Genomic DNA, 23307 nt, shown 5'->3' with positions numbered 1-23307 from the left:
GTTTTGGTTGGAACGTGGTCACATGACTCTCTTTAACCAATGAAAAGTCAGGCAACACGGCCCCAGGACTTGAATGTGTTTGCTCTCGACAGTCGAGCGTTGAGATTGGTCTGTAAAGTCACTCAATGTATGTCTTAATAAAATACAGTATAGTATCAAAAAGAAACCTCACTTCAGACATTTTTGTATTGATATTGACTTGTCACTTTGCAAGAAATACGAGGTACAAAGGCATATATTTTGTTCAGTTTGTTGATTTCTGAACGACTCTTGTGCCGCGTCGTCTCTCCTGTAGGTGGTGTCCACGCTGCTCCTGAACGTCATCCCGAAGGCAGCGGTCCCTCTGAACCTGGTGGGAAGGTCCAAGATCCCGAGTAAAGCCTGGATCCAGGAGCCGCCCAGAGCGTGTCCCCGGTACAAGCCGGAGACGATGTGCGACTCGCAGGTGAGTCCAGGGGAAAGAACGACCGGACAGCAAAAAAAGCCAGAGAGACTGGCTGGACTCTCTCAGGCCTAACCTAGAGCAAAACCAGATCTAAAATGAGATTGTTCCGCTAAAATACGATTATTCTTTATAAGAATACATTTAAGCGTGTTAAGCATGTTTCAGGTGGTAAATGGCCCAGTGTTGAGCGTGTTAAGCGTGTTTCAGGTGGTGATCTGTGACGGCGAGCTACTGGTCGGGGTCCTGGATAAGGCTCATTACGGCTCCTCGGCGTACGGCCTGGTGCACTGCTGCTACGAGCTTTACGGAGGAGAAACCAGCGGGAAGCTGCTCAGCTGTTTGGCCCGACTCTTCACCGCATACCTCCAGCTCTACAGAGGCTTCACCATGGGTACGGCACGTCTGGGGTTGGGTTCGGCACGTTTGGGTTTGGGTTCGGCACGTCCTGGTTTGGGTACGGCAGGTCTGGGTTTGGGTTCGGCACGTCCTGGTTTGAGTACGGCAGGTCTGGGTTTGGGTTCGGCACGTCCTGGTTTGAGTACGGCAGGTCTGGGTTTCGGTTCGGCAGGTCCTGGTTTGGGTACGGCAGGTCCGGGTTTGGGTTCGGCACGTCCTGGTTTGAGTACGGCAGGTCCTGATTTGGGTACGGCAGGTCCTGATTGGGGTTCGTCACGTCCTGGTTTGGGTACGGCAGGTCTGGGTTTGGGTACGGCAGGTCATGATTTGAGTACGGCAGGTCCTGATTTGGGTACGGCAGGTCCTGATTGGGGTTCGTCACGTCCTGGTTTGGGTACGGCAGGTCTGGGTTTGGGTACGGCAGGTCTGGGGTTGGGTTCGGCACGTTTGGGTTTGGGTTCGGCACGTCCTGGTTTGGGTACGGCAGGTCTGGGTTTGGGTTCGGCACGTCCTGGTTTGAGTACGGCAGGTCTGGGTTTGGGTTCGGCACGTCCTGGTTTGAGTACGGCAGGTCTGGGTTTCGGTTCGGCAGGTCCTGGTTTGGGTACGGCAGGTCCGGGTTTGGGTTCGGCACGTCCTGGTTTGAGTACGGCAGGTCCTGATTTGGGTACGGCAGGTCCTGATTGGGGTTCGTCACGTCCTGGTTTGGGTACGGCAGGTCTGGGTTTGGGTACGGCAGGTCATGATTTGAGTACGGCAGGTCCTGATTTGGGTACGGCAGGTCCTGATTGGGGTTCGTCACGTCCTGGTTTGGGTACGGCAGGTCTGGGTTTGGGTATGGCAGGTCTGGGTTTGGGTTCGGCACGTTTGGGTTAGGGTTCGGCACATCCTGGTTTGGGTTGTAGATTTTGTCGAATAAAACGGCGTGAAACTCTTGACCAAACGTCTCTTCAAACTTGTCTTTGGCTTCAGGCGTGGAGGACATTTTGGTGAGACCGGGCGCCAACAAGCAGCGGAGGAAGATCATCAAGCAGTCGCTCAAGATTGGAACCAAAGTAAGTCGGGACTAAACACGGACCGGCCTCCTGCTGGTGCCAGAGTCGGGACTAAACATGAACCGGCCTCCTGCTGGTGCCAGAGTCAGGACTAAACATGAACCGGCCTCCTGCTGGTGCCAGAGTCAGGACTAAACATGGACCGGCCTCCTGCTGGTGCCAGAGTCAGGACTAAACATGGACCGGCCTCCTGCTGGTGCCCAGAGTCAGGACTAAACATGGACCGGCCTCCTGCTTGTGCCAGAGTCAGGACTAAACCTCCTGCTGGTTCCAGAGTCTGGTCTAAACCTCCTGCTGGTTCCAGAGTCGGGTCTAAACCTCCTGCTGGTTCCAGAGTCGGGTCTAAACCTCCTGCTGGTTCCAGAGTCAGGTCTAAACCTCCTGCTGGTTCCAGAGTCAGGACTAAACCTCCTGCTGGTTCCAGAGTCAGGTCTAAACCTCCTGCTGGTTCCAGAGTCTGGTCTAAACCTCCTGCTGGTTCCAGAGTCGGGTCTAAACCTCCTGCTGGTTCCAGAGTCAGGTCTAAACCTCCTGCTGGTTCCAGAGTCAGGTCTAAACCTCCTGCTGGTTCCAGAGTCTGGTCTAAACCTCCTGCTGGTTCCAGAGTCTGGTCTAAACCTCCTGCTGGTTCCAGAGTCGGGTCTAAACCTCCTGCTGGTTCCAGAGTCGGGTCTAAACCTCCTGCTGGTTCCAGAGTCAGGTCTAAACCTCCTGCTGGTTCCAGAGTCAGGTCTAAACCTCCTGCTGGTTCCAGAGTCAGGTCTAAACCTCCTGCTGGTTCCAGAGTCAGGTCTAAACCTCCTGCTGGTTCCAGAGTCAGGTCTAAACCTCCTGCTGGTTCCAGAGTCTGGTCTAAACCTCCTGCTGGTTCCAGAGTCTGGTCTAAACCTGCTGGTGCCAGAGTCTGGTCTAAACCTCCTGCTGGTGCCAGAGTCAGGCCTAAACCTCCTGCTGGTGCCAGAGTCAGGCCTAAACCTCCTGCTGGTGCCAGAGTCATGACTAAACCTCCTGCTGGTGCCAGAGTCATGACTAAACCTCCTGCTGGTGCCAGAGTCAGGACTAAACCTCCTGCTGGTGCCAGAGTCAGGACTAAACCTCTTGCTGGTGCTTCCTCAGGCGCTGAAGGCGGCCTTTAACCTTGCGTCTGACGTGGACGCGGCGGAGGCTCGGAGCCGGTGGCAGGACGCTCACCTGAACCCGGACCAGAAGGACTTCAGTTTGGCCGATCACAAGTTTAAAGAAGTGGCCAACCAGATCAACAACGACATCAACAAGGTTTAACTCTACTGTTTGTGTACATACTAAGTCTATTTTTACTATATTTAAATATTTTTTATTTAACGCCTTTATTGATTCTTTAGCGTATCTTTAGCATATCTTTAGCGTATCTTTAGCATGTCTTCAGCGTGTCTTCAGCGTGTCTGTAGCGTGTCTGTAGCGTGTCTGTAGCCTGTCTTTAGCCTGTCTTTAGCCTGTCTTTAGCCTGTCTTTAGCCTGTCTTTAGCCTGTCTTTAGCCTGTCTTTAGCCTGTCTTTAGCCTGTCTTTAGCCTGTCTTTTGCCTGTCTTTTGCCTGTCTTTAGCCTGTCTTTAGCGTGTCTTTTGTCTCTCAGGTCTGCATGCCGGTCGGTCTCCATCGCTCTTTCCCCGACAACAACCTCCAGCTCATGGTCCAGTCGGGAGCCAAAGGTTCCACGGTCAACACCATGCAGGTAACAACACCGCACCATGCAGGTAACAACACCGCACCATGCAGGTGACAACACCGCACCATGCAGGTGACAACACCGCACCATGCAGGTGACACAACACCGCACCATGCAGGTGACACAACACCGCACCATGCAGGTGACACAACACCGCACCATGCAGGTGACACTTTGTTCTAAGCACTATATTTAGATTTGTTAAAGTGCGAGGTCGAAGGTCAAAACTCGGCGGTCGGCGTCACTGGCCCAAACGGTTGCTACGGTGAAGTTTCATTCGTGGGCCACAAACGTGATCTCTGAGGACAATTATGTTTGTACAGTTTAGTCTGTTACTTTATAGTTTGTTGTAATGTGTTCAAGTTGAAAATCATAGGATAACTCTTCTTTCTGATCCTTTTCTTTCATTGTGTAATTCTATATCACTGATGATGTATTGTATATGTTATGAATGAATGAAATAAAATGTGTTAAAAAAGAGAATAATTAATAATAAATAATTAAAAAGAAGATAATCTTAAATAAAAAAAAATAATCTGCTACTACTACTAAAATAAAAATAAAAAAGGTAATAATAATATTAAAAATCATGATAATGATCATAATAACAACAAAAATAATAAAATAGAAATAAATCACAAAATACTCTATGCGGAACGTTGGTGACTATCTTGTGATATTTCATAAAACCGGGCATTTTCAAACTGTTAACTGGTCCCTCTCAACCCTTTGACCCCCGCACGGTTTCAAAACAGCGGACCGCCGAAGTGCTGACAATCAGAACGCTGCATTTCAGTTCTTACTTCCGGGTTTACGAGAGATGAAGTGCTTTGTTAGCAAGCAAATGAAAAATCTGAAGGAAATTGATGTTTTCATGATCAAAATCTCCAAAACAGGGTAAAAAACAAACAGATAAACCTCATGAAATTGTGCAGTGTCATGTCATTTTCTACAACAGTTCAGGATTTATGATTGAAGGTCTTTTGTATCATGGAGTGAGTGGAGGCTCATGTCCTTTTTGTGTCCAGATCTCGTGTCTTTTGGGTCAGATCGAGCTGGAGGGGCGGCGGCCTCCCCTGATGCCCTCTGGGAAATCCCTGCCTTGTTATCAGCCGTACGACCCTTCGCCCGGCGCCGGGGGCTTCGTGTCTGGGCGCTTCCTCACGGGCATCAAACCACAGGTGACGGTTAAGTCTTCCGCGGTTACGGGCGATCCGCGGTTACGGGCGATCCGCGGTTACGGGCGATCCGCGGTGACGGGCCATCCGCGGTGACGGGCCATCCGCGGTGACGGGCCATCCGCGGTTACGGGCCATCCGCGGTTACGGGCCATCCGTACGGGCAATCTGCGGTTATGGGCGATCCGCGGTTACGAGATCGGTTTTGGTCTGGAGCGGCCTGAAGAGTCGCAGACACGGACTGGAATTACAGGACGTTTAAGTCGTGAAATGGCACTAAAACGGTCTCATTTTGTGTGTTTTGTCAGGATGTCTTTGTCACATTGTGTTTGTTCAGTTATATCTAAACTGACACTGTTGTTTCTTGCGTTGAAGGAGTTCTTCTTCCATTGTATGGCCGGGAGAGAAGGCCTCGTCGACACCGCCGTGAAAACCTCCAGATCTGGATATTTACAAAGGTAACGCTTAATCTTTTCTTTTTTTAAATTTCTTTTAATCTTTCTTTTTATTTTTTTAATATATTTAATATATTTTATTTATTTTGAAAAATATATGTTTATTTCATCGTAATTTAATTTTAAATAACATTCAATTTTAAATTTTAAATTCCAATTTTAAAATGTAATTAAAATGTATTTATTGTTCCTGAGCATTATTGATTGAATATTAAGTCAATTTAATAATCAATGCATTATTTTTTTATTTAGGTTTTTATTTATTATTTAAATGTTTATATATTTTTTAAATTTAAGTAGACATAAAAAACCTGCCTCCGCAACACTCAGATCACATGACGCTGTTTGACATTGTTGATTCATTTCTCCCTGTGGCCCTCTGAGGCCACTGTTGTTGTGATTTTGGGCCTTACAAAAATAAGTTGATTTGATTTGATTTAACCAATACAAAGTCAGGAAAAATGGACTACACCAGACTCATTCGCACGTCACAGAGGCAGAGAAGATGAGTTTCAGGAGGGACAGCGACCTGTAGCAGCCGAGCTAATGCTGTTGTCGCTGCGCACGCTCAATGCTTTTGCCACCAGAGTGCGAGCATGGTCCACAAGCGCTTCTTCTCAAACGTTCTTCCTCTCTTTCCTCCGTGTTCTGCAGATGTGTGATCAAACACCTGGAGGGTCTGGTGGTGCAGTACGACCTCACGGTTCGGGACAGCGACGGCTCCGTGGTGCAGTTCCTGTACGGAGAGGACGGACTCGACATCCCCAAGACACAGTTCCTGCAGCCCAGACAGTTCCCCTTTGTCGAGGAGAACTACGAGGTACGAGGAGCCAACAGTATTGGAATCACGCTCGCAAATATAGTACGAAATGTGTATAAAGGCTCTTAAACAAAATCATACTGCGAGAATAATTGCGCAGCCTCGTCAAATTCAGTGCCCCGCCCTCAGTCGGCGTCACTGGCCCAAACGGCTGCCACAGTGAACTGTAGGTCATGGGCCTCGTGGGTCAAACGTGATCTCTGAGGATGAATATGTTCTACACACAAAGCACATGGTTTTCATTTGAACTCAAATTTGATAAGATAAGGTAAGGTAAGCCTTTATTAGTCCACACAATGGGGACCTTTTTTATTGTCCTTAGTCCAGGATCAGCTCTTGGTTTTAGTGCTGTTATAGTCCTGGTTTTAGTGCTGTTTTACTCGTGTTTTCTTCCTTGTGTGGACCCTGTTTAGTCCGGGTTTTAGTGCTGTTTTACTCGTGTTTTCTTCCTTGTGTGGACCCTGTTTAGTCCGGGTTTTAGTGCTGGATTTAGTTCTGTTTAGTCTTGTTAAAGTCCTATTTTTTTTAATGTTGGTTATAACTCTCCGTGGTTTGGTCCTGGTTTGGTCCTGGTTTGGCCCTGGTTTGGCCCTGGTTTGGCCCTGGTTTGGCCCTGGTTTAGCCCTGGTTTAGCCCTGGTTTAGCCCTGGATTAGCCCTGGATTAGTCCTGGATAAATCCTGGTTTGGCCCTGCTTTGGCCCTGGTTTAGTCCTGGTTTGGCCCTGCTTTGGCCCTGGTTTAGCCCTGGTTTGGCCCTGGTTTGGCCCTGCTTTGGCCCTGGTTTAGTCCTGGTTTAGTCTTGGTTTGGTCCTCGTTTAGTCCTGATATAGCCCTGGTTTAGTTCTGGTTTCTTCATTTACATCTCGTTCAAACATGTTCTCACGTCGATGTAAAACGGCATGTACAGATTAAAGGTCATTTGCGTCGTACGTGTCGCAGGTCATAAAGAAATCCCAGCGTCTGGACCATGTCTTGTCTCGATTGGATCCTGACGCCGCCCGACGACACTTCACAGCCATTCAGCGATGGAAAAGCAAACGGGAAACGGCCAATCCCAGACAAGGTGAGCGCAAAGCATCTTGGTCTACGTAGTTCCGCGTTTAGCCGCCGCTCCGTGTATTTCACTGGCATTTCTTCTTCTTCTTGTTTTTTTTCAGGCGCGTTCTTGGTTTTCTCGCAGAAGAAACTGGCCAAACTCAAAGCAGCGACGGCGAGGGGCGAAAACGTCAACGGCCGAGACCTCCCCACTTTACAGGTGAAGCGACCGCACGTTTCCGCACGCTAAACACGTCCGTTCTCCTTATTAAAGGGGCTGTACGCCATGTTCGTCAGGTGATGGCGTGAAAACCTGTTTTGCCCCGGTCCTGACATGTCATGGAAGGTTCTGAACGGGTGAAAGATGAGAGCGGCGTCTGCGTCACATGACACAGCGTTTTATTCTCGGCGAAGTGTCGACATGCTAAGCAGGGCTCTGATTAAGGATTTTCACTTGTATAGCGGTGCTTAGAGCTGGGTTGAAAAAAATCGATTTTCCGATTTTTAATCGATTCGCATATTAATGACCGATTATCGATTTGTACGTCCAAAGATCGTTTTTTTTTTTTTTTTTTAATTAAAATTATTTTCTACATTTCCCTCGGTGAACTTCAATCTACCTTCAAGAAAGATAATTCAGGACTCCTGGATTATCTTTCTTGAAGGTAGATTGACCCATAACCTTTTCATCAGTTTTCCATCAGTAACTACCAATACTTGTAAGATTTGCTGTTTAATATTGTTATAATACTAGTTTTAATATGTTGCTTCTCTACAGAGTCATGAATTGAAGGAAACGGTTCAAATACATTTTTCATTTTTAATAACATTAACCCCCGGATCGAAATCGGATGGAATCTGAGAAATCGGAAAAAAACGATTTTGAAACGTAAAAATCGGAATCGAATCGATCCTTGAAATTTGAAGCCCAATTAAACTTAGTATTCAAAATGTTCAGGCAATCCCCGCTTTGTCCCACATACACCCTGATAATCAAAGTGAAATAATGTGTCGACCAATCACTGATAAATCTACTAATTCTATGATTTTAACTCTTCTGCACAGGGCCACGCCTTAATTAGAAACTACAATTAGAACACGATTAAATGAGAGTTAATCTGGAGTTGTGTCTCGTTTCCGTCATTACCGTATTTTCATGACTAAATTGCACCAGCCAAAAAATGCATAATAGAGAAGAAAAAAACATATATAACTTGCACTGGAGTATGAAACTGTGAAAATAAATAATATCACATATAAGTCGCTCCAGAGTATAAATATAAGTGTAAATATAAGTAAGTATAAATCGCACTCCGTCCAAAACTATAAAAAAAAAAAGGTGCAACTAATAGTCTGGAAAATACGGTAATCCTTAATTTTCAAGCCGCTTCCCTCCCGACTCGCACTTCAAACGTCCGTCTTGTCTCTGGCGGGGACTCGCTGGCGTTCTCCGTTGCAGCGGCGACACGTGGCGTTCTCCGTTGCAGCGGCGACACGTGGCGTTCTCCGTTGCAGCGGCGACACGTGGCGTTCTCCGTTGCAGCGGCGACACGTGGCGTTCTCCGTTGCAGCGGCGACACGTGGCGTTCTCCGTTGCCGCGGCGACACGTGGCGTTCTCCGTTGCAGCGGCGACACGTGGCATTCTCCGTTGCAGCGGCGACACGTGGCGTTCTCCGTTGCCGCGGCGACACGTGGCGTTCTCCGTTGCCGCGGCGACACGTGGCGTTCTCCGTTGCAGCGGCGACACGTGGCATTCTCCGTTGCCGCGGCGACACGTGTTGTACTCACCCTCTCCCCCCTCCCGCAGCTGTTGGAGCAGTGGCGCGCCCTGGACCCTCGGAGCCGGGCCAAGTTCGGCAGGAAAGGCACGCGCTGTCCCGAGCCGGCGCTGGGCGTGCTCCGCCCCGACGTGAGCTTCGGCTCGGTGTCCGAGACCTTCAACGACGTGACGGAGAAATACCTGAGCGGCCGCGGCGGCGCCCTGGACGAGCCGCTCAAGGACAGGTCTGTGCCACGAGGAAGCTTCTAGAAACGACTCGAGGGTGGGATTTGTGACGGGTTTAGTCTAGCTTCAGAATCTGGTGCCACTGTTTGACCGCCAAGTTAAACAAACACGTCAAAACTCTTTGTGGTCAATCGTTTGTTGACTGATATTGTTAGCGCAGTGTGTTGTTGTTGTCATTGTTGTCGTCTTTCCTCGCTGGGCGGTTGTTTCTAGACCGCAGAGCGAGCGTAAACGCAGAGTGGACGGCGAGCGCTCTTTGAACTGTCAAACGTCCAGTTTTACTTCAATGATCCCGTGTTTGAAAGTGTTAGAATGAGACTGAAGGTCTGGATACAGAGAGACTGATGGAGACCTCTATTTCCTCCTTTCTTTACTTCCTTTCCTCCTCCTTCCTTCCTTTCCTCCTCCTTCCTTCCTTTCCTCCTCCTTCCGTCCTTTCCTCCTCCTTCAACTTCCTTCTTTGCTTCCTCCTTTCCTTCCTTCTTTGCTTCCTTCCTTCTTCCTCTTTGCTTCCTCCTTTCCTTCCTTCTTTGCTTCCTTCCTTCTCCTTCCTCCTTTGCTTCCTTCTCCTTCCTTCTATCTTTCCTCCTTCCTTCTTGCTTTCTCCCCCTTTCCTTCCTTCTTTTCCTCCTCCTTCCTTCTTGCTTTCCTCCTTTAGTTCCACCATTCCTTTCTTTTTTTCCTCCTTTCTTTCTCTTTCCACTTCCCTCTTTGCTTCCTCCTTTCTTTCCTCCTTTCTTTCTTTCTTTCCTTCTCCTTCTTTCCTCCTTTCTTTCCTCCTCTCTTACTCCTGGAGGCACGTTCAAAGTGTCCAGCTGCGAACACAGTGTAAAATCTCTTAGCTTCACTTTCCCATGTAACAGATCTGTCGTTTCCCTTGTGACCCCCGTGTGATCCCCGTGTGATCCCCCTTGTGATCCCCGTGTGATCCCCTTGTGACCCCCGGGTGGTTGTGCCCCTCAGCCTGCGCCAGCTGCTGCAGTACAAATGGCAGCGTGCCCTGTGTGACCCGGGCGAGGCCGTGGGTCTGCTCGCCGCCCAGTCCATCGGGGAACCGTCCACTCAGATGACCCTCAACACCTTCCACTTCGCCGGCCGCGGAGAGATGAACGTCACGCTGGGAATACCGCGGTAATCTAGAGCTAAACCAGGTCTAAAGATGTGGTCAGAAGAGACTAAACCAGGCCTAATCTAGACTAAAACACCAGGTCTAAAGATATTGTCAGAAGAGACTAAACCAGGCCTAATCTAGACTAAAACACCAGGTTTAAATATATTGTCAGAAGAGACTAAACCAGGCCTAATCTAGACTAAAACACCAGGTCTAAAGATATTGTCAGAAGAGACTAAACCAGGCCTAATCTAGACTAAAACACCAGGTCTAAAGATATTGTCAGAAGAGACTAAACCAGGCCTAATCTAGACTAAAACACCAGGTCTAAAGATATTGTCAGAAGAGACTAAACCAGGCCTAATCTAGACTAATCCTGAAGTCGCACTTTGGCGATAGAACGTTTTCTGATTGGACACGGACGGCACACAGCGGCTGTTCTGGAGAGAAATGTGATCAAACCAGCACTAAACGGGGGCTTTGTCGACTCAATACATGTTCTGTTTAGTTGTCATAAAAGGGGGTGGGGCAAAATCTAGCTAAACTATTGCATATTTCTATGCATGTGACCTAAAACTGTGTGGGATTTCATGCTAAGAAACACAATTTATGTAGAAAAACGATGAGGAAACTGTACCGTATTTTCCGGAGTATAAGTCGAACCAGACAAAAAATGCATAATAGAGAAGAAAAAAATCATATATAAGTATGAAATGTGGTTTCAAGTGTGAAAATGACAAATAATATCACACAAGTCACTCCGGAGTATAAGTATATAAGTATAAGTTGCACCCGGGCCAAAACTATGAAAAAAGGTGCAATTTATAGTCTTAAATACGCTATTTATGTTTTTAAATCTGCGTAAACTCTAGCATCATGAGTTTAATCTTTCTTTTTACATTTAAACATGATAAAACCCAACATTTTCTGCAAACACACTTCATATCGTGTCCCGTCTGCTCCATCTACTTAATTAACCTCTGTCAGCAGATTAATTGCCTGAACGAGCAAAGGTAAACAGACTAAATTATTGTTTGATTAATTTTTCACTGTGGCCCTCAGAGGCAACTGTTGCTGTGATTTTGGGCGTTACAAAAATAAATTGAATTGAATTGAACTAAACCAGATCTCTCTCTCTCTGCCGTTTCTTCCAGACTGAGGGAGATCTTGTTGGTCGCCAGCTCCAACATTAAGACCCCCATGATGAGCGTCCCGGTCCTGGGCACCAAAAAGGCCCAGAAGAAGGCCAAGATTCTGAGGAAAATGCTCACGCGCGTCTGTCTGTCCGAGGTATATATAAGTTAATATAAGTATAAGTCGCACCGTGGCCAAATTATAGTCAGGAATATACGGTAAGGCGACAAAAAAGGTTGCAGATGAAGACAAAAATACTGTATTTTCCGGAGTATAAGTCGCACCAGCCAAAAAATGCATAATAGAAAAGAAAAAAACACATATAAGTCGCACTGGAGTATAAGTCGCATTTTTGGGGGGAATTTATTTGATAAAATCCAAAACCAAGAGTTAACGCTAACACCTTCAGCTACATGACATATGCTAACGCTAACACCTTCAGCTACATGACGTATGCTAACGCTAACACCTTCAGCTACATGACGTATGCTAACGCTAACACCTTCAGCTACATGACGTATGCTAACGCTAACACCTTCAACAACATGACGTATGCTAACGCTAACACCTTCAGCTACATGACATATGCTAACGCTAACACCTTCAGCTACATGACGTATGCTAACGCTAACACCTTCAGCTACATGACGTATGCTAACGCTAACACCTTCAACAACATGACGTATGCTAACGCTAACACCTTCAGCTACATGAGGCACAGACAGAACTGTGGTAAGTGTCTGGTATGTTCACGTAACATATGAACAGTTATTCAGATAACTATAGCATAAAGAACATGCTAACAAGTTTAGCAAAGCATCAGTTTTACCCCAAATCACTAAATCCACTGAATTCTTCTTCCTCTGTGTCACTTCTAAACAACTCCAGAGGAAGAGGAAGTGCAGATTCTTCTTCTGCGTCGCTTAGAGCCTAGAGCGCCCTCTTGTGATTGTCAGTGTGAAAATAACGACTAATATCACACACAAGTCGCTCTGGAGGATAACCGGCCTAAACTATGAAAAAAACGGTGACAGAGTGATAAGGCAGAATGTAACCAAGCTTTTCAAATGTGGATCTTTATTTTAGCCGTGCACAGGCCACAATACTTCCCTTACAGTCTTTTTTCCCTCCCTGGTCTGACTGACTCTGACAGAAGCGAGTGCAGTTTATAAAGGCACAACAGTCAGAACATGATGTCAGAATGTAATGATTGTTAGAGGCCTTTGTTTCGCCTTGAGTCGAGGGTTAAGTCCACACGCCCCACCATAAAAACGCCCCCTAATCCTCTACACACACATTACATCTTTATAGCCAGTGTCAACTGATCAGGCGCAGGACAAAGGTCACTAAGCTGACGTAGCTCATTACTTGGCATCGCATCAACCTAAAGACGCCACATTTTTCCATGGCAGACGGCAGCATTTTTATATCAAAACGATCCACTTCCTGGTTTTCATCAATAATACACTCTGTCCAGAAGCTTTCAGTCACCGTATTTCAACCTTTTATTTACGTTGTCAGTGTTTTTAGTGTCATCCGTTTGTTTGTTTGTTTGTTTGTTTGTATGTTTGATTGCATTTTTTGGTACGTTCCAAAGGTATCCATCAGTCGCAGGAGTTTTACGTCCCAGATGCACGTTTTTGAAGTGAAATGTGATGTTATTAACGCTGTAAATAATCCGCGGTGCTTTGTTCATCAACATCGGGCTGGAATTTATAGTTGGATTGCATTGGACTGTGCGTTAGAGCGCCACTTACAGGCCGACGCATGTTTTACGGTGGCTTCGGACTGTGAAGAATGTTCTGCGTCTTTTGAGTGTATGACCCGTCTGAAAAGTGTTGAAATTAAAAAATATATATTAGGGCTGGGCAACAATTACATTTTTAATCGCGATTAATTGCATTATTTCCCTGATTAATCACGATTAATTGCATTTTTACGTGCAAAATTCAAAATTAATTCAAAAGAAGTGTAAAGTGCTTCAGCATTTTTATTCAGTAGCAGTTAAATAAAATATGTAGTATTCACCACAATCATTAAAGATGAACAGGCCACTTCAGAGGTAACGTCTCATTAAACATTAGACACTCAAAACACATTTTAGAAGCAGCAGAACCAGTCTAGTACAAAATGTCCCTAAACCAGAAAACGCTTCAGTACAGTTTGTACATTCTTAGAACTTGACACTAAAGCGCCATAACATTAGTTGTGCAAACAAACACTTAAAGGCGCAATGGACGATTTTTCGGCGATTTGAGAACTCAGGTGGAAGTGCGCATGCCACTCCCCCGTGCGGACCGATACAACACACACGTGCGTTTGTTTATTAGCACAATGGATCGCATCTCTCGTCTCCCGTAGATTTCTGTCCACTTCTGCGTCAGCTCGAACTGTCTTTCTCCGTCTTCATTTTGCCCCGTACACTGAGGGAACTATATTATGATAGATCCATGCGCTTAGGCAAGCGGAAACGTGGGGACGAGCCTGACGCGGCTGCAGGTGAGCGGTAGGTGCGTTTTATGATTGATACGTGGCAGGACAAATGATTTATCCACGCCACGAGGAAATATGATAAAAAAATTTGCTGGAAAAAATCGGCCATACCACTTTTAAACCAGCTAAATAAAAATAAATACATTGTGTATATTTTAACTTAAACAATGTTATCAAACACAAAACTAAAGCTTATTGCCACTGCCAGGGCATTGAAAAGAACCAGAAAAGTTTGTAGATTCCTAAAACTGGGTGTTTTTTTACTCCTCTGCACTGAGCCAGTTGCTAAGGCACCAGATTATTCACGTTTTCAGATGATAAAGGCGCGCACCGGGCCCTTCTCGCTGATCTCCCCAGCTACGGCGCCTGGCGGGACCTGCTCACGCGGGCCCCCGGCGGGACCTGCTCACGCGGGCCCCCGGCGGGACCTGCTCACGCGGGCCCCCGGCGGGTTGCCTCGGCTGGCGCCTAGCAGCTGACTTTGTAAAGTTAATAAACCAAAGCCATGGTCCAACATTAAACTCCATTTACACCACGAGAAAAGCAACACAGCAAAACTCGACTCCACCGAGCATGTGCAGGACGACTCGGACGCACGTCTGCTGCTGAGTGTATTTTACGGACATGAGTCCGGCGCGTCGAGAACGCGCGTCTGGTGCGTTTGTCTTTCTATGGTACACGCGCTCAAATTCTGCGTCGGGCGCGAATCGGCTGCAGCGGTTTGTACGAGGCTTTAGAACTGGTGTGGACCAGGGGAATCCGACCTGCGTTAATGCGCGTTAAAATAATTGATCGCGTTAATAAGTGATGAGTTAACGCGATAATAACGCGTTAACTTGCCCAGCCCTAATATATACATATATATATATTAGTGATGTGCTATGTTTATATAACATCCTAACTTGGGGTGATGATGACTATATCGACTTACATAAATAAATAATTGTGCTTTTTGGTCTCGATATTATTTTCTTTGCAGCTTTTCATGTTATTTCCGTTGTGTATCTGTTTTTTTCTTCACAGCTTCTGCATAGAGTGGACGTGGTGGAGTCGCTGCGGCTCGCCGGCGTTCGCGACAAAATGCGGACGTACAAAGTCACCTTCCACTTCCTGTCGCCCGAGCGTTACCGCGACGACAAGCTTTTGACCCCGCACCAGATCCTGCAGTACATGGAGTCCAAGTGAGCGGATTAAAATATAAATCAAACCCAATCAGAGCCACAAGAATGCACACGCTCCATTCTGTTTCCAGGTTTTTCCGTCTCCTCACAGACGCCGTCAAGAAGCACAGCGCTAAACTGGCCTTGATCTCCGTGGAAACGAGGAAAGCGAAGCTCCGGGACAAGGACAACGACGGAGAAGGGCCGAGCGCCTCTCCGGCGGTGAGACTCGTTCCTGTCAGACCCGACTCCATGTTTTTTTTGTTTTCCTCCCAATAATCTCCGATGTCGTGAACAGTTGGACGAGGCCGATGACGAGCAGCAGGAGATCGTGGACGACAGAGAAAATGAAGGCGACACGGACGCCACGGACGCCAAGCGCAAAGACAAGCAGGAGGAGGAGGTGACGCGGCGTTTACCAATCACCTCAGAATGTTTTAGCAGTAACTCGGGTCTTAAATATTAGTCTGGTTCAGAATTATATCTCAGTATTTTTTAAGCTGAGGGAGATCGGTCTGGAGCCAAACTCTGACAGAAGCGTGCAATCAGATTTGTAGCTTTCTTTTTCCTTTTTTTTTTAATACACACAAAGAGAACACAGAACAAGATACAGAGGGATAACAAACAAATGATACAAGTACTTTAAAAAAAAAAAAAAAACTTTCAAATTTAGTCAAAGTGAGATTTGTTTATATCAGTGACAAAGTTTATTTCTTGGAATGATTTACAAAAGGACTTGTAACTGAAAGACCTGATTTCAATAGTTCAGTTTAAATCTATGAAAGGGTTTGCAGCTGTTTTTAGGGATCATTTTTTACTGTACGCAAGTCTCTAAATGTGTGTTGAGGAATTTGACTTTCCTGAATAAATAAAGGTTAAAAAAACCTAATGTTTAAAAGGTTTAATTGTCAATAAACAATCGTCAGACACTAGGAACTTGCTTTGGCATTAATGAGGAAGAATAGCAAAATTTGGCATACAGAAAATATTAAATGTACGAATAAAAAGTGATGAAAATGTAACCATGGTTCTTTGAATCCCGGGTGAGTGGTGGTCACTATGGAACTTCACCTCATGTTACGTTTCATACTTCCATCGTTGATTCTGTGGAAATTTGCAATGCTGTTGAAATTTTATTCCTTTTTCTTTCTTTTTAAAAAAACAAAATTCTGTAAAAACCAGTGTGAGAACGATATTGTACAGTGTATGTATTCATAATAACACCCGATTTTTATATTTATTTAAAAATCGGGTGTTATTAAAAAATTAGTTTATTATTATTGTGATTGCAGAATCAAATACAGGCCCATGTCACATTTATCATCTTTATCTCCTCTAATGGACTCACTCCGGGTCAAAGTTCAGCGGTTGACACAATGGTTCTCTTCCAGGTCGACTACGACAGCGACGAGGAGGCTGTGGAGGACGCAGAAGACGCCGACGACGAGGATGAGACTCAATCGATGGACGAGGCGGCGGACGAAGACGAGACCCCCGCGGCGCCGGTCGTGACCAGACTGAAGAAGCGCAGTAAAGAGCGGCGAGGGCCGGCGCCGGAGGTCATGGACGACATGCGGGTGAACATGGTGCTGGCGTCGTGTCCCTCCATAGAAGGTTACAGATACGACCACGCCCACGAGCTCTGGTGTGAGGTGAAGAGGACGCGCTGCTGCTTTTGTCCCACATGAAGTCTGTCGTCCATTAATACATACGTGTGGTTCCTCCGTAGGTGGACCTGGCGTTGCCGGTGACCAAGGTGCACTTTGACCTCACCAGCGTCCTGTCATCGCTGGCCAAAAGCGCCGTCATCATGGAGACAAAGGGCCTGACCCGCTGCCTCCTGAGCGAGGTCACCAGGAAGAACGGAGAGAAGGAGACGGTGCTGAACACGGAGGGAATCAACATGCACGAGCTGTTCAAGTACTGCGACGTGAGTACTACTACTACTGCTGCTACCACCACCACCACCACCACCACCACCACCAAGCCCCATAGTTTACAAACAACCTGGATATTGGCATAAATACTGTATATAATTTGAATATACATATTTAATGGCAACTATTCAGGGACAAACTAATATCTTAAATATCTACAATAAGCAACATTTTCTCCACAAATTATAATTTAAAAAAAATAAATCAGTTTTTTAATCTTTTATTTCATTTGATGATTTCTTTTGTCCAGATTCTGGACCTGAAGCGTCTTTACTGTAACGAGGTCCATTCGATGTCCGCCACGTACGGCATCGAGGTGGGTCTGAAGGTCGTCGAGAAGGAGATCAAGGACGTGTTCGCCGTCTACGGTAACGACTCACACGACCAGCAGGACATACGGTCAGAGCAGGACAAAAGGACGTACGGTCAGAGCAGGACGTACGGTCAGAGCAGGACGTACGGTCAGAGCAGGACGTACGGTCAGAGCAGGACGTACGTCAGAGCAGCAGGACGAACGGTCAGAGCAGCAGGACGAACGGTCAGAGCAGCAGGACGTACGGTCAGAGCAGCAGGACGTACGGTCAGAGCAGCAGGACGAACGGTCAGAGCAGCAGGACGAACGGTCAGAGCAGCAGGACGTACGGTCAGAGCAGCAGGACGTACGGTCAGAGCAGCAGGACGTACGGTCAGAGCAGCAGGACGAACGGTCAGAGCAGCAGGACGAACGGTCAGAGCAGCAGGACGTACGGTCAGAGCAGCAGGACGAACGGTCAGAGCAGCAGGACGGACGGTCAGAGCAGCAGGACGAACGGTCAGAGCAGCAGGACGTACGGTCAGAGCAGCAGGACGTACGGTCAGAGCAGCAGGACGTACGGTCAGAGCAGCAGGACGTACGGTCAGAGCAGTAGGGTCAGATCTTCTGTGCTAACGCCTCTCTGACCGCAGGCATCGAGGTTGACCCGCGGCACCTGTCGCTGGTGGCAGACTACATGTGCTTCGAGGGCGTTTACAAACCTCTGAACAGACACTCCATGCTGTCCAACCCGTCTCCGCTGCAGCAGATGACCTTCGAGACCAGCTTCAAGTTCCTTCGACAGGCCTCCATGCTCGGTAAGACCTGAGGGACGCCTGGTGTCCATGGTGTTCTGGTGTCCATGCTCGGTAAGACGTGAGGGAGCTCCTTTGCAGCCGGAGCTCCTGTGCAGCCGGAGCTCCTGTGCAGCCGGAGCTCCTGTGCAGCCGGAGCTCCTGTGCAGCTGTTTTTTTTTTCATATGGGTTTAAACTTCTCCTGGAGTCGTGTAAATGGGGGATGAGAGAAGGGAGGACATGCAGTAAATGGTGCCTTAACCACCACAGGCAGGACATGAGGATGCAAACCCCAGAATGCAAAGGCTCAAAATGAGCTGGCATCTGGTCGTCGTGGAGACGGAAGCGAGCCTTTTGCAGCTGTGGCTTTGACAGTCCCTCTTCAGAACTCTGTCCATGAGGTGAACTCTAAAGAGCTCCAAACACTTATGGTAGTGTCAAGTCTGAGGCCTTTACTACATTTATTTATTTACTACATTTATTCAGCTCTTAATGTGAATCTAGGCCGTCGCGACACACTTTGACTTCTACTTGAATCATGTGGTCAAAGAGTTTCTTCTTCTCACTGTGAAGCTTCGTCTTGTCACTGTGAAGCTTCGTCTTGTCACTGTGAAGCTTCGTCTTGTCACTGTGAAGCTTCGTCTTGTCACTGTGAAGCTTCGTCTTGTCACTGTGAAGCTTCGTCTTGTCACTGTGAAGCTTCGTCTTGTCACTGTGAAGCTTCGTCTTGTCACTGTGAAGCTTCGTCTTCTCACTGTGAAGCTTCGTCTTCTCACTGTGAAGCTTCGAGATGAAGCTTCATCTTCTCGCTGCGAAGCTTCATCTTCTCCTTCGTCTTCTCGCTGCGAAGCTTCGTCTTCTCGCTGCGAAACTTCGTCTTCTCCTTCGTCTTCTCGCTGCGTAGCTTCGTCTTCTCGCTGCGTAGCTTCGTCTTCTCGCTGCGTAGCTTCGTCTTCTCGCTGTGAAGCTTCGTCTTGTCGATATGAAGCTTCGTCTTGTCGATATGGAAACTTCAGATATGATTTGTTTTTTCTCATTCTTGTGTCCGTCCTTTGAAATGAGCTGATTCTGTGCATTGTATCTGCATTAACTCCATGACCTCCTCCAGCCACAGGACAAAAGCCGACTTTAGACACGCATTTCAGGAGCTAAAACTGTACTAAAACACTTTGGCACATATTTGGATCACTTGTTCCGAATATACTTTTTGACACAAAAAGGTCAACAGCACCAAAATGCCTGTTCCCAGAGATCTGAAACTGTACACAGTTGTTGTTCCACGATAAACATCATGTACAGAGTCAGTATCCTGCTTCCGAAGAGTGCACACACTTTTTTGCTCGCTCTGCTTGCTATCGCTGCTTTCCTTATTTATTTTGCTTTTTAATCAGTTTTTGTCTTCCAAACATTTTTGCTTTAGACTTTTTCAAGTAAACCAAGGATTTTAAGAACATTTTTCCAGTTTTAACGACATATCTGACGCCAGCGACATGTCCGTGAGAAGAAGGGAGAAAGACTGTGAACGCTGTCGGAAATATCAACAAGAAATTAATGAGCTGAAAACACGGATATTTGTTTTGGAATCTGAAAAAGTTCTTCACGATACCATTCCTGTGTCAACCGATGGTAAGAAGAGCACACTTTTTACAAGAAAAACTGCTACTTTCAACCTAAACCGCAGTGACTCTGTGTTGTTTCCAAAACTGTCTAAAAACCAGAAAGACCAGGCTGTTTCTTGGAACAAACTTGGAGCAAAGCCTAAACGATACAAAGATAACGTGAAGTCACCTAAAATACAGCTCACAAACAGATTTTTACCACTTTCAGAGATGGAATTAAATGAAAAAAGGAAAGATGACATGGCCAAAATACAGCGAGGAGGATCTGCCAAGGTCACGCAGATTGTTTTAGTTGGGGACGGCGCGATAAGTCACGTGACGCATGAAAATATAAACACACATTCTTTTCCAAGCGCCACTGTTTCTGAGATAACGTCACTCCTTCCAAATATTATGGCTAAGCATGGAGGAGCTAAACAGCTGATTGTGCACGTGGGTGCAGTGGACATGCGGCGGGAACAGACTGAAGTCAGGGTCCTGAGCAGATAGTTGGAGCAGGAATTGTTCTCTCATTCCTCTCTTCTCTATCAGCCAGAGACCGAGCCAATGTTTCAACATCAAAAGCACCACAACCTCAGCCTCCACCAAAGGATTCATCAGCAGCTGCTCCACCACCACCAGCAAAGGATTCAGCTCCAGCTGCTCCACATTCACCCCCACCGCCTCCAGCAAAGGAACAATCTTCAAAGGCCTTGGACCCATCTTTGACAAGCCCAACAACATCCCTGTCATCGCCCTTGCCTTCACACCAGCCCTGGGTTCCCCCTGCAACATCTACTCCCACTAAAGATTCATCATTCTCCTTCTCATCTCCACTCTCACCCATGGGCCTTCCCAGCCATTTTGAAAGTCTGATCAAATCAGGCATTAAGATGGCTCCACTCACGCCCAATATAGTATAATATTTTATCGCGTCCGTTTATCGCGTCCGTTTATCGCGTCCGTTTATCGCGTCCGTTTATCGCGTCCGTTTATCGCGTCCTTTTATCGCGTCCGTTTATCGCGTCCTTTTATCGCGTCCGTTTATCGCGTCCGTTTATCGCGTCCGTTTATCGCGTCCGTTTATCGCGTCCTTTTATCGCGTCCTTTTATCGCGTCCTTTTATCGCGTCCGTTTATCGCGTCCTTTTATCGCGTCCGTTTATCGCGTCCTTTTATCGCGTCCGTTTATCGCGTCCTTTTATCGCGTCCGTTTATCGCGTCCGTTTATCGCGTCCGTTTATCGCGTCCGTTTATCGCGTCCTTTTATCGCGTCCGTTTATCGCGTCCGTTTATCGCGTCCGTTTATCGCGTCCGTTTATCGCGTCCTTTTATCGCGTCCGTTTATCGCGTCCTTTTATCGCGTCCGTTTATCGCGTCCGTTTATCGCGTCCTTTTATCGCGTCCGTTTATCGCGTCCGTTTATCGCGTCCGTTTATCGCGTCCGTTTATCGCGTCCTTTTATCGCGTCCTTTTATCGCGTCCTTTTATCGCGTCCGTTTATCGCGTCCTTTTATCGCGTCCGTTTATCGCCTCCGTTTATCGCGTCCGTTTATCGCGTCCGTTTATCGCGTCCGTTTATCGCGTCCGTTTATCGCGTCCGTTTATCGCGTCCTTTTATCGCGTCCGTTTATCGCGTCCTTTTATCGCGTCCGTTTATCGCGTCCGTTTATCGCGTCCGTTTATCGCGTCCGTTTATCGCGTCCTTTTATCGCGTCCTTTTATCGCGTCCGTTTATCGCGTCCTTTTATCGCGTCCGTTTATCGCGTCCGTTTATCGCGTCCGTTTATCGCGTCCTTTTATCGCGTCCGTTTATCGCGTCCGTTTATCGCGTCCGTTTATCGCGTCCGTTTATCGCGTCCTTTTATCGCGTCCGTTTATCGCGTCCGTTTATCGCGTCCTTTTATCGCGTCCGTTTATCGCGTCCGTTTATCGCGTCCTTTTATCGCGTCCGTTTATCGCGTCCGTTTATCGCGTCCGTTTATCGCGTCCTTTTATCGCGTCCGTTTATCGCGTCCGTTTATCGCGTCCGTTTATCGCGTCCGTTTATCGCGTCCGTTTATCGCGTCCGTTTATCGCGTCCGTTTATCGCGTCCGTTTATCGCGTCCGTTTATCGCGTCCGTTTATCGCGTCCTTTTATCGCGTCCGTTTATCGCGTCCGTTTATCGCGTCCGTTTATCGCGTCCTTTTATCGCGTCCTTTTATCGCGTCCGTTTATCGCGTCCTTTTATCGCGTCCTTTTATCGCGTCCGTTTATCGCGTCCGTTTATCGCGTCCGTTTATCGCGTCCGTTTATCGCGTCCTTTTATCGCGTCCGTTTATCGCGTCCTTTTATCGCGTCCTTTTATCGCGTCCTTTTATCGCGTCCTTTTATCGCGTCCGTTTATCGCGTCCTTTTATCGCGTCCGTTTATCGCGTCCGTTTATCGCGTCCGTTTATCGCGTCCGTTTATCGCGTCCGTTTATCGCGTCCGTTTATCGCGTCCGTTTATCGCGTCCGTTTATCGCGTCCGTTTATCGCGTCCGTTTATCGCGTCCTTTTATCATGTCCTTTTATTCACCCAGAGACACATTTCTCCAACAAAATTCCTTACAAACGTGTGATTTGTGCTGGACATACATTTCCCGTTCTTCATCCGTCGCAACAAAAATCACCTAATCATTTATTTTGTCTGTATTTGGTAGAAAGGCCGTCCACATTACTAATAAATGTATATAATTGAGCTCTTATTCCCCTTTAAACGTTCAGATTGACACGCTTTTATAGAGATTTCAGAGGGTTATAACGGTCGTTGCTTTGTTTAATTTTCTCCCCTAATCCCGAGTCGTTAAAACCCTTCACCTTGTTGAGAATTGATGAGTATTTTGGCTTCCTTAAATTATAAAAGTAAGTCAAACGTGACACTCGATATTCTGTCTGTTAATGCTGTTGTTGTTTGTGCTGTTGTTGTTTATGTTGTTGTTGTTCATGCTGCTGTTTATGATGTTTGTGCTGTTTATGTTGTTGTTGTTTATGTTATTGTTTATGTTGTTGTTTATGTTGTTGTTTCCAGGCGCTCGCGATCAGCTGGAGTCGCCGTCCGCCTGCATCGTCACGGGGAAAGTGGTGAAAGGAGGAACCGGGATCTTTGAACTCAAACAGCCTCTTCAGTGATGAAACGCTCGGTGGAATCTGTTCCTATGGTGATATTTAGACTCTTTCCGACGCAAAACGTGAACATTTAACCTTTGAAAAACGTGGTGTAAATACGTTCAGAAGCTGTTATTGGATTCAAAGTCGTTCCGTTAGTGTGAATAAAGCATCTGGTGCTTTTAAATGTCTGAATGTTTTATTATTAAACCAAAAAGAGAATGTAAAGAATTTTTGAGAATATTACATTTTACATTTTCAAACACTTTTCTCCTCGTTTGGATTCTTACTTTATTTTCCATTCCTGACTTTTTACCTCATGAAAAGCAGAAAATAAAATGCGAAGATTGATATCATTTTTGTAAATATCGCCCCAACACTTATTTAAATGTATCGTACAAAAAGGCCCCCGCGGCCCCTGGGTTTCTTTGCTCTTGTAGTTGTTGTTGTTGTTGTTTTATGGCGGTTGGCATCCAAGTGTTGCATTACCGCCAGACTTTATTCCTCAGACTTTGTCGTAGTCCTTTGTCGCTTGGTGGCACTATGTAGCGGCGACAGGGACC

At 46.7% G+C, this 23307-nt stretch overlaps 1 protein-coding gene and 1 non-coding gene across 2 annotated transcripts in view; both read left to right on the top strand.

Moving 5' to 3' along the window:
• The window catches only part of polr1a (RNA polymerase I subunit A), a 40292-nt gene extending 17382 nt beyond the window's left edge, over nt 1-22910 (top strand). Inside the window, exons 17-37 of the mRNA XM_072440033.1 lie at nt 296-445; nt 653-836; nt 1814-1896; nt 3013-3171; nt 3508-3606; nt 4629-4781; nt 5154-5236; nt 5888-6053; nt 6994-7117; nt 7212-7309; nt 8898-9094; nt 10059-10226; nt 11361-11496; nt 14857-15014; nt 15086-15215; nt 15292-15396; nt 16385-16645; nt 16723-16923; nt 17181-17298; nt 17876-18040; nt 22668-22910. Of these exons, the coding sequence (XP_072296134.1) occupies nt 296-445; nt 653-836; nt 1814-1896; nt 3013-3171; nt 3508-3606; nt 4629-4781; nt 5154-5236; nt 5888-6053; nt 6994-7117; nt 7212-7309; nt 8898-9094; nt 10059-10226; nt 11361-11496; nt 14857-15014; nt 15086-15215; nt 15292-15396; nt 16385-16645; nt 16723-16923; nt 17181-17298; nt 17876-18040; nt 22668-22768 (3039 nt within the window). The 3' untranslated portion in view covers nt 22769-22910. The remainder of the gene's footprint in view (nt 1-295; nt 446-652; nt 837-1813; nt 1897-3012; nt 3172-3507; nt 3607-4628; nt 4782-5153; nt 5237-5887; nt 6054-6993; nt 7118-7211; nt 7310-8897; nt 9095-10058; nt 10227-11360; nt 11497-14856; nt 15015-15085; nt 15216-15291; nt 15397-16384; nt 16646-16722; nt 16924-17180; nt 17299-17875; nt 18041-22667) is intronic.
• On the top strand, nt 6149-6282 carry LOC140354858 (small nucleolar RNA SNORA5). The gene has a single exon (XR_011926003.1). It is a non-coding gene; the product is annotated as a small nucleolar RNA SNORA5 (small nucleolar RNA).
• Nucleotides 22911-23307: the final 397 nt, after the last annotated feature.

This window comes from Eucyclogobius newberryi, unplaced genomic scaffold, assembly GCF_026437365.1.
Source record: "Eucyclogobius newberryi isolate DKJ021-1_F unplaced genomic scaffold, fEucNew1.0.hap1 SCAF_11, whole genome shotgun sequence".
Classification (NCBI taxonomy): domain Eukaryota; kingdom Metazoa; phylum Chordata; class Actinopteri; order Gobiiformes; family Gobiidae; genus Eucyclogobius; species Eucyclogobius newberryi.
Note: the sequence above shows the minus strand (reverse complement) of the source record. Positions and strands in the feature narration are given on the sequence as shown.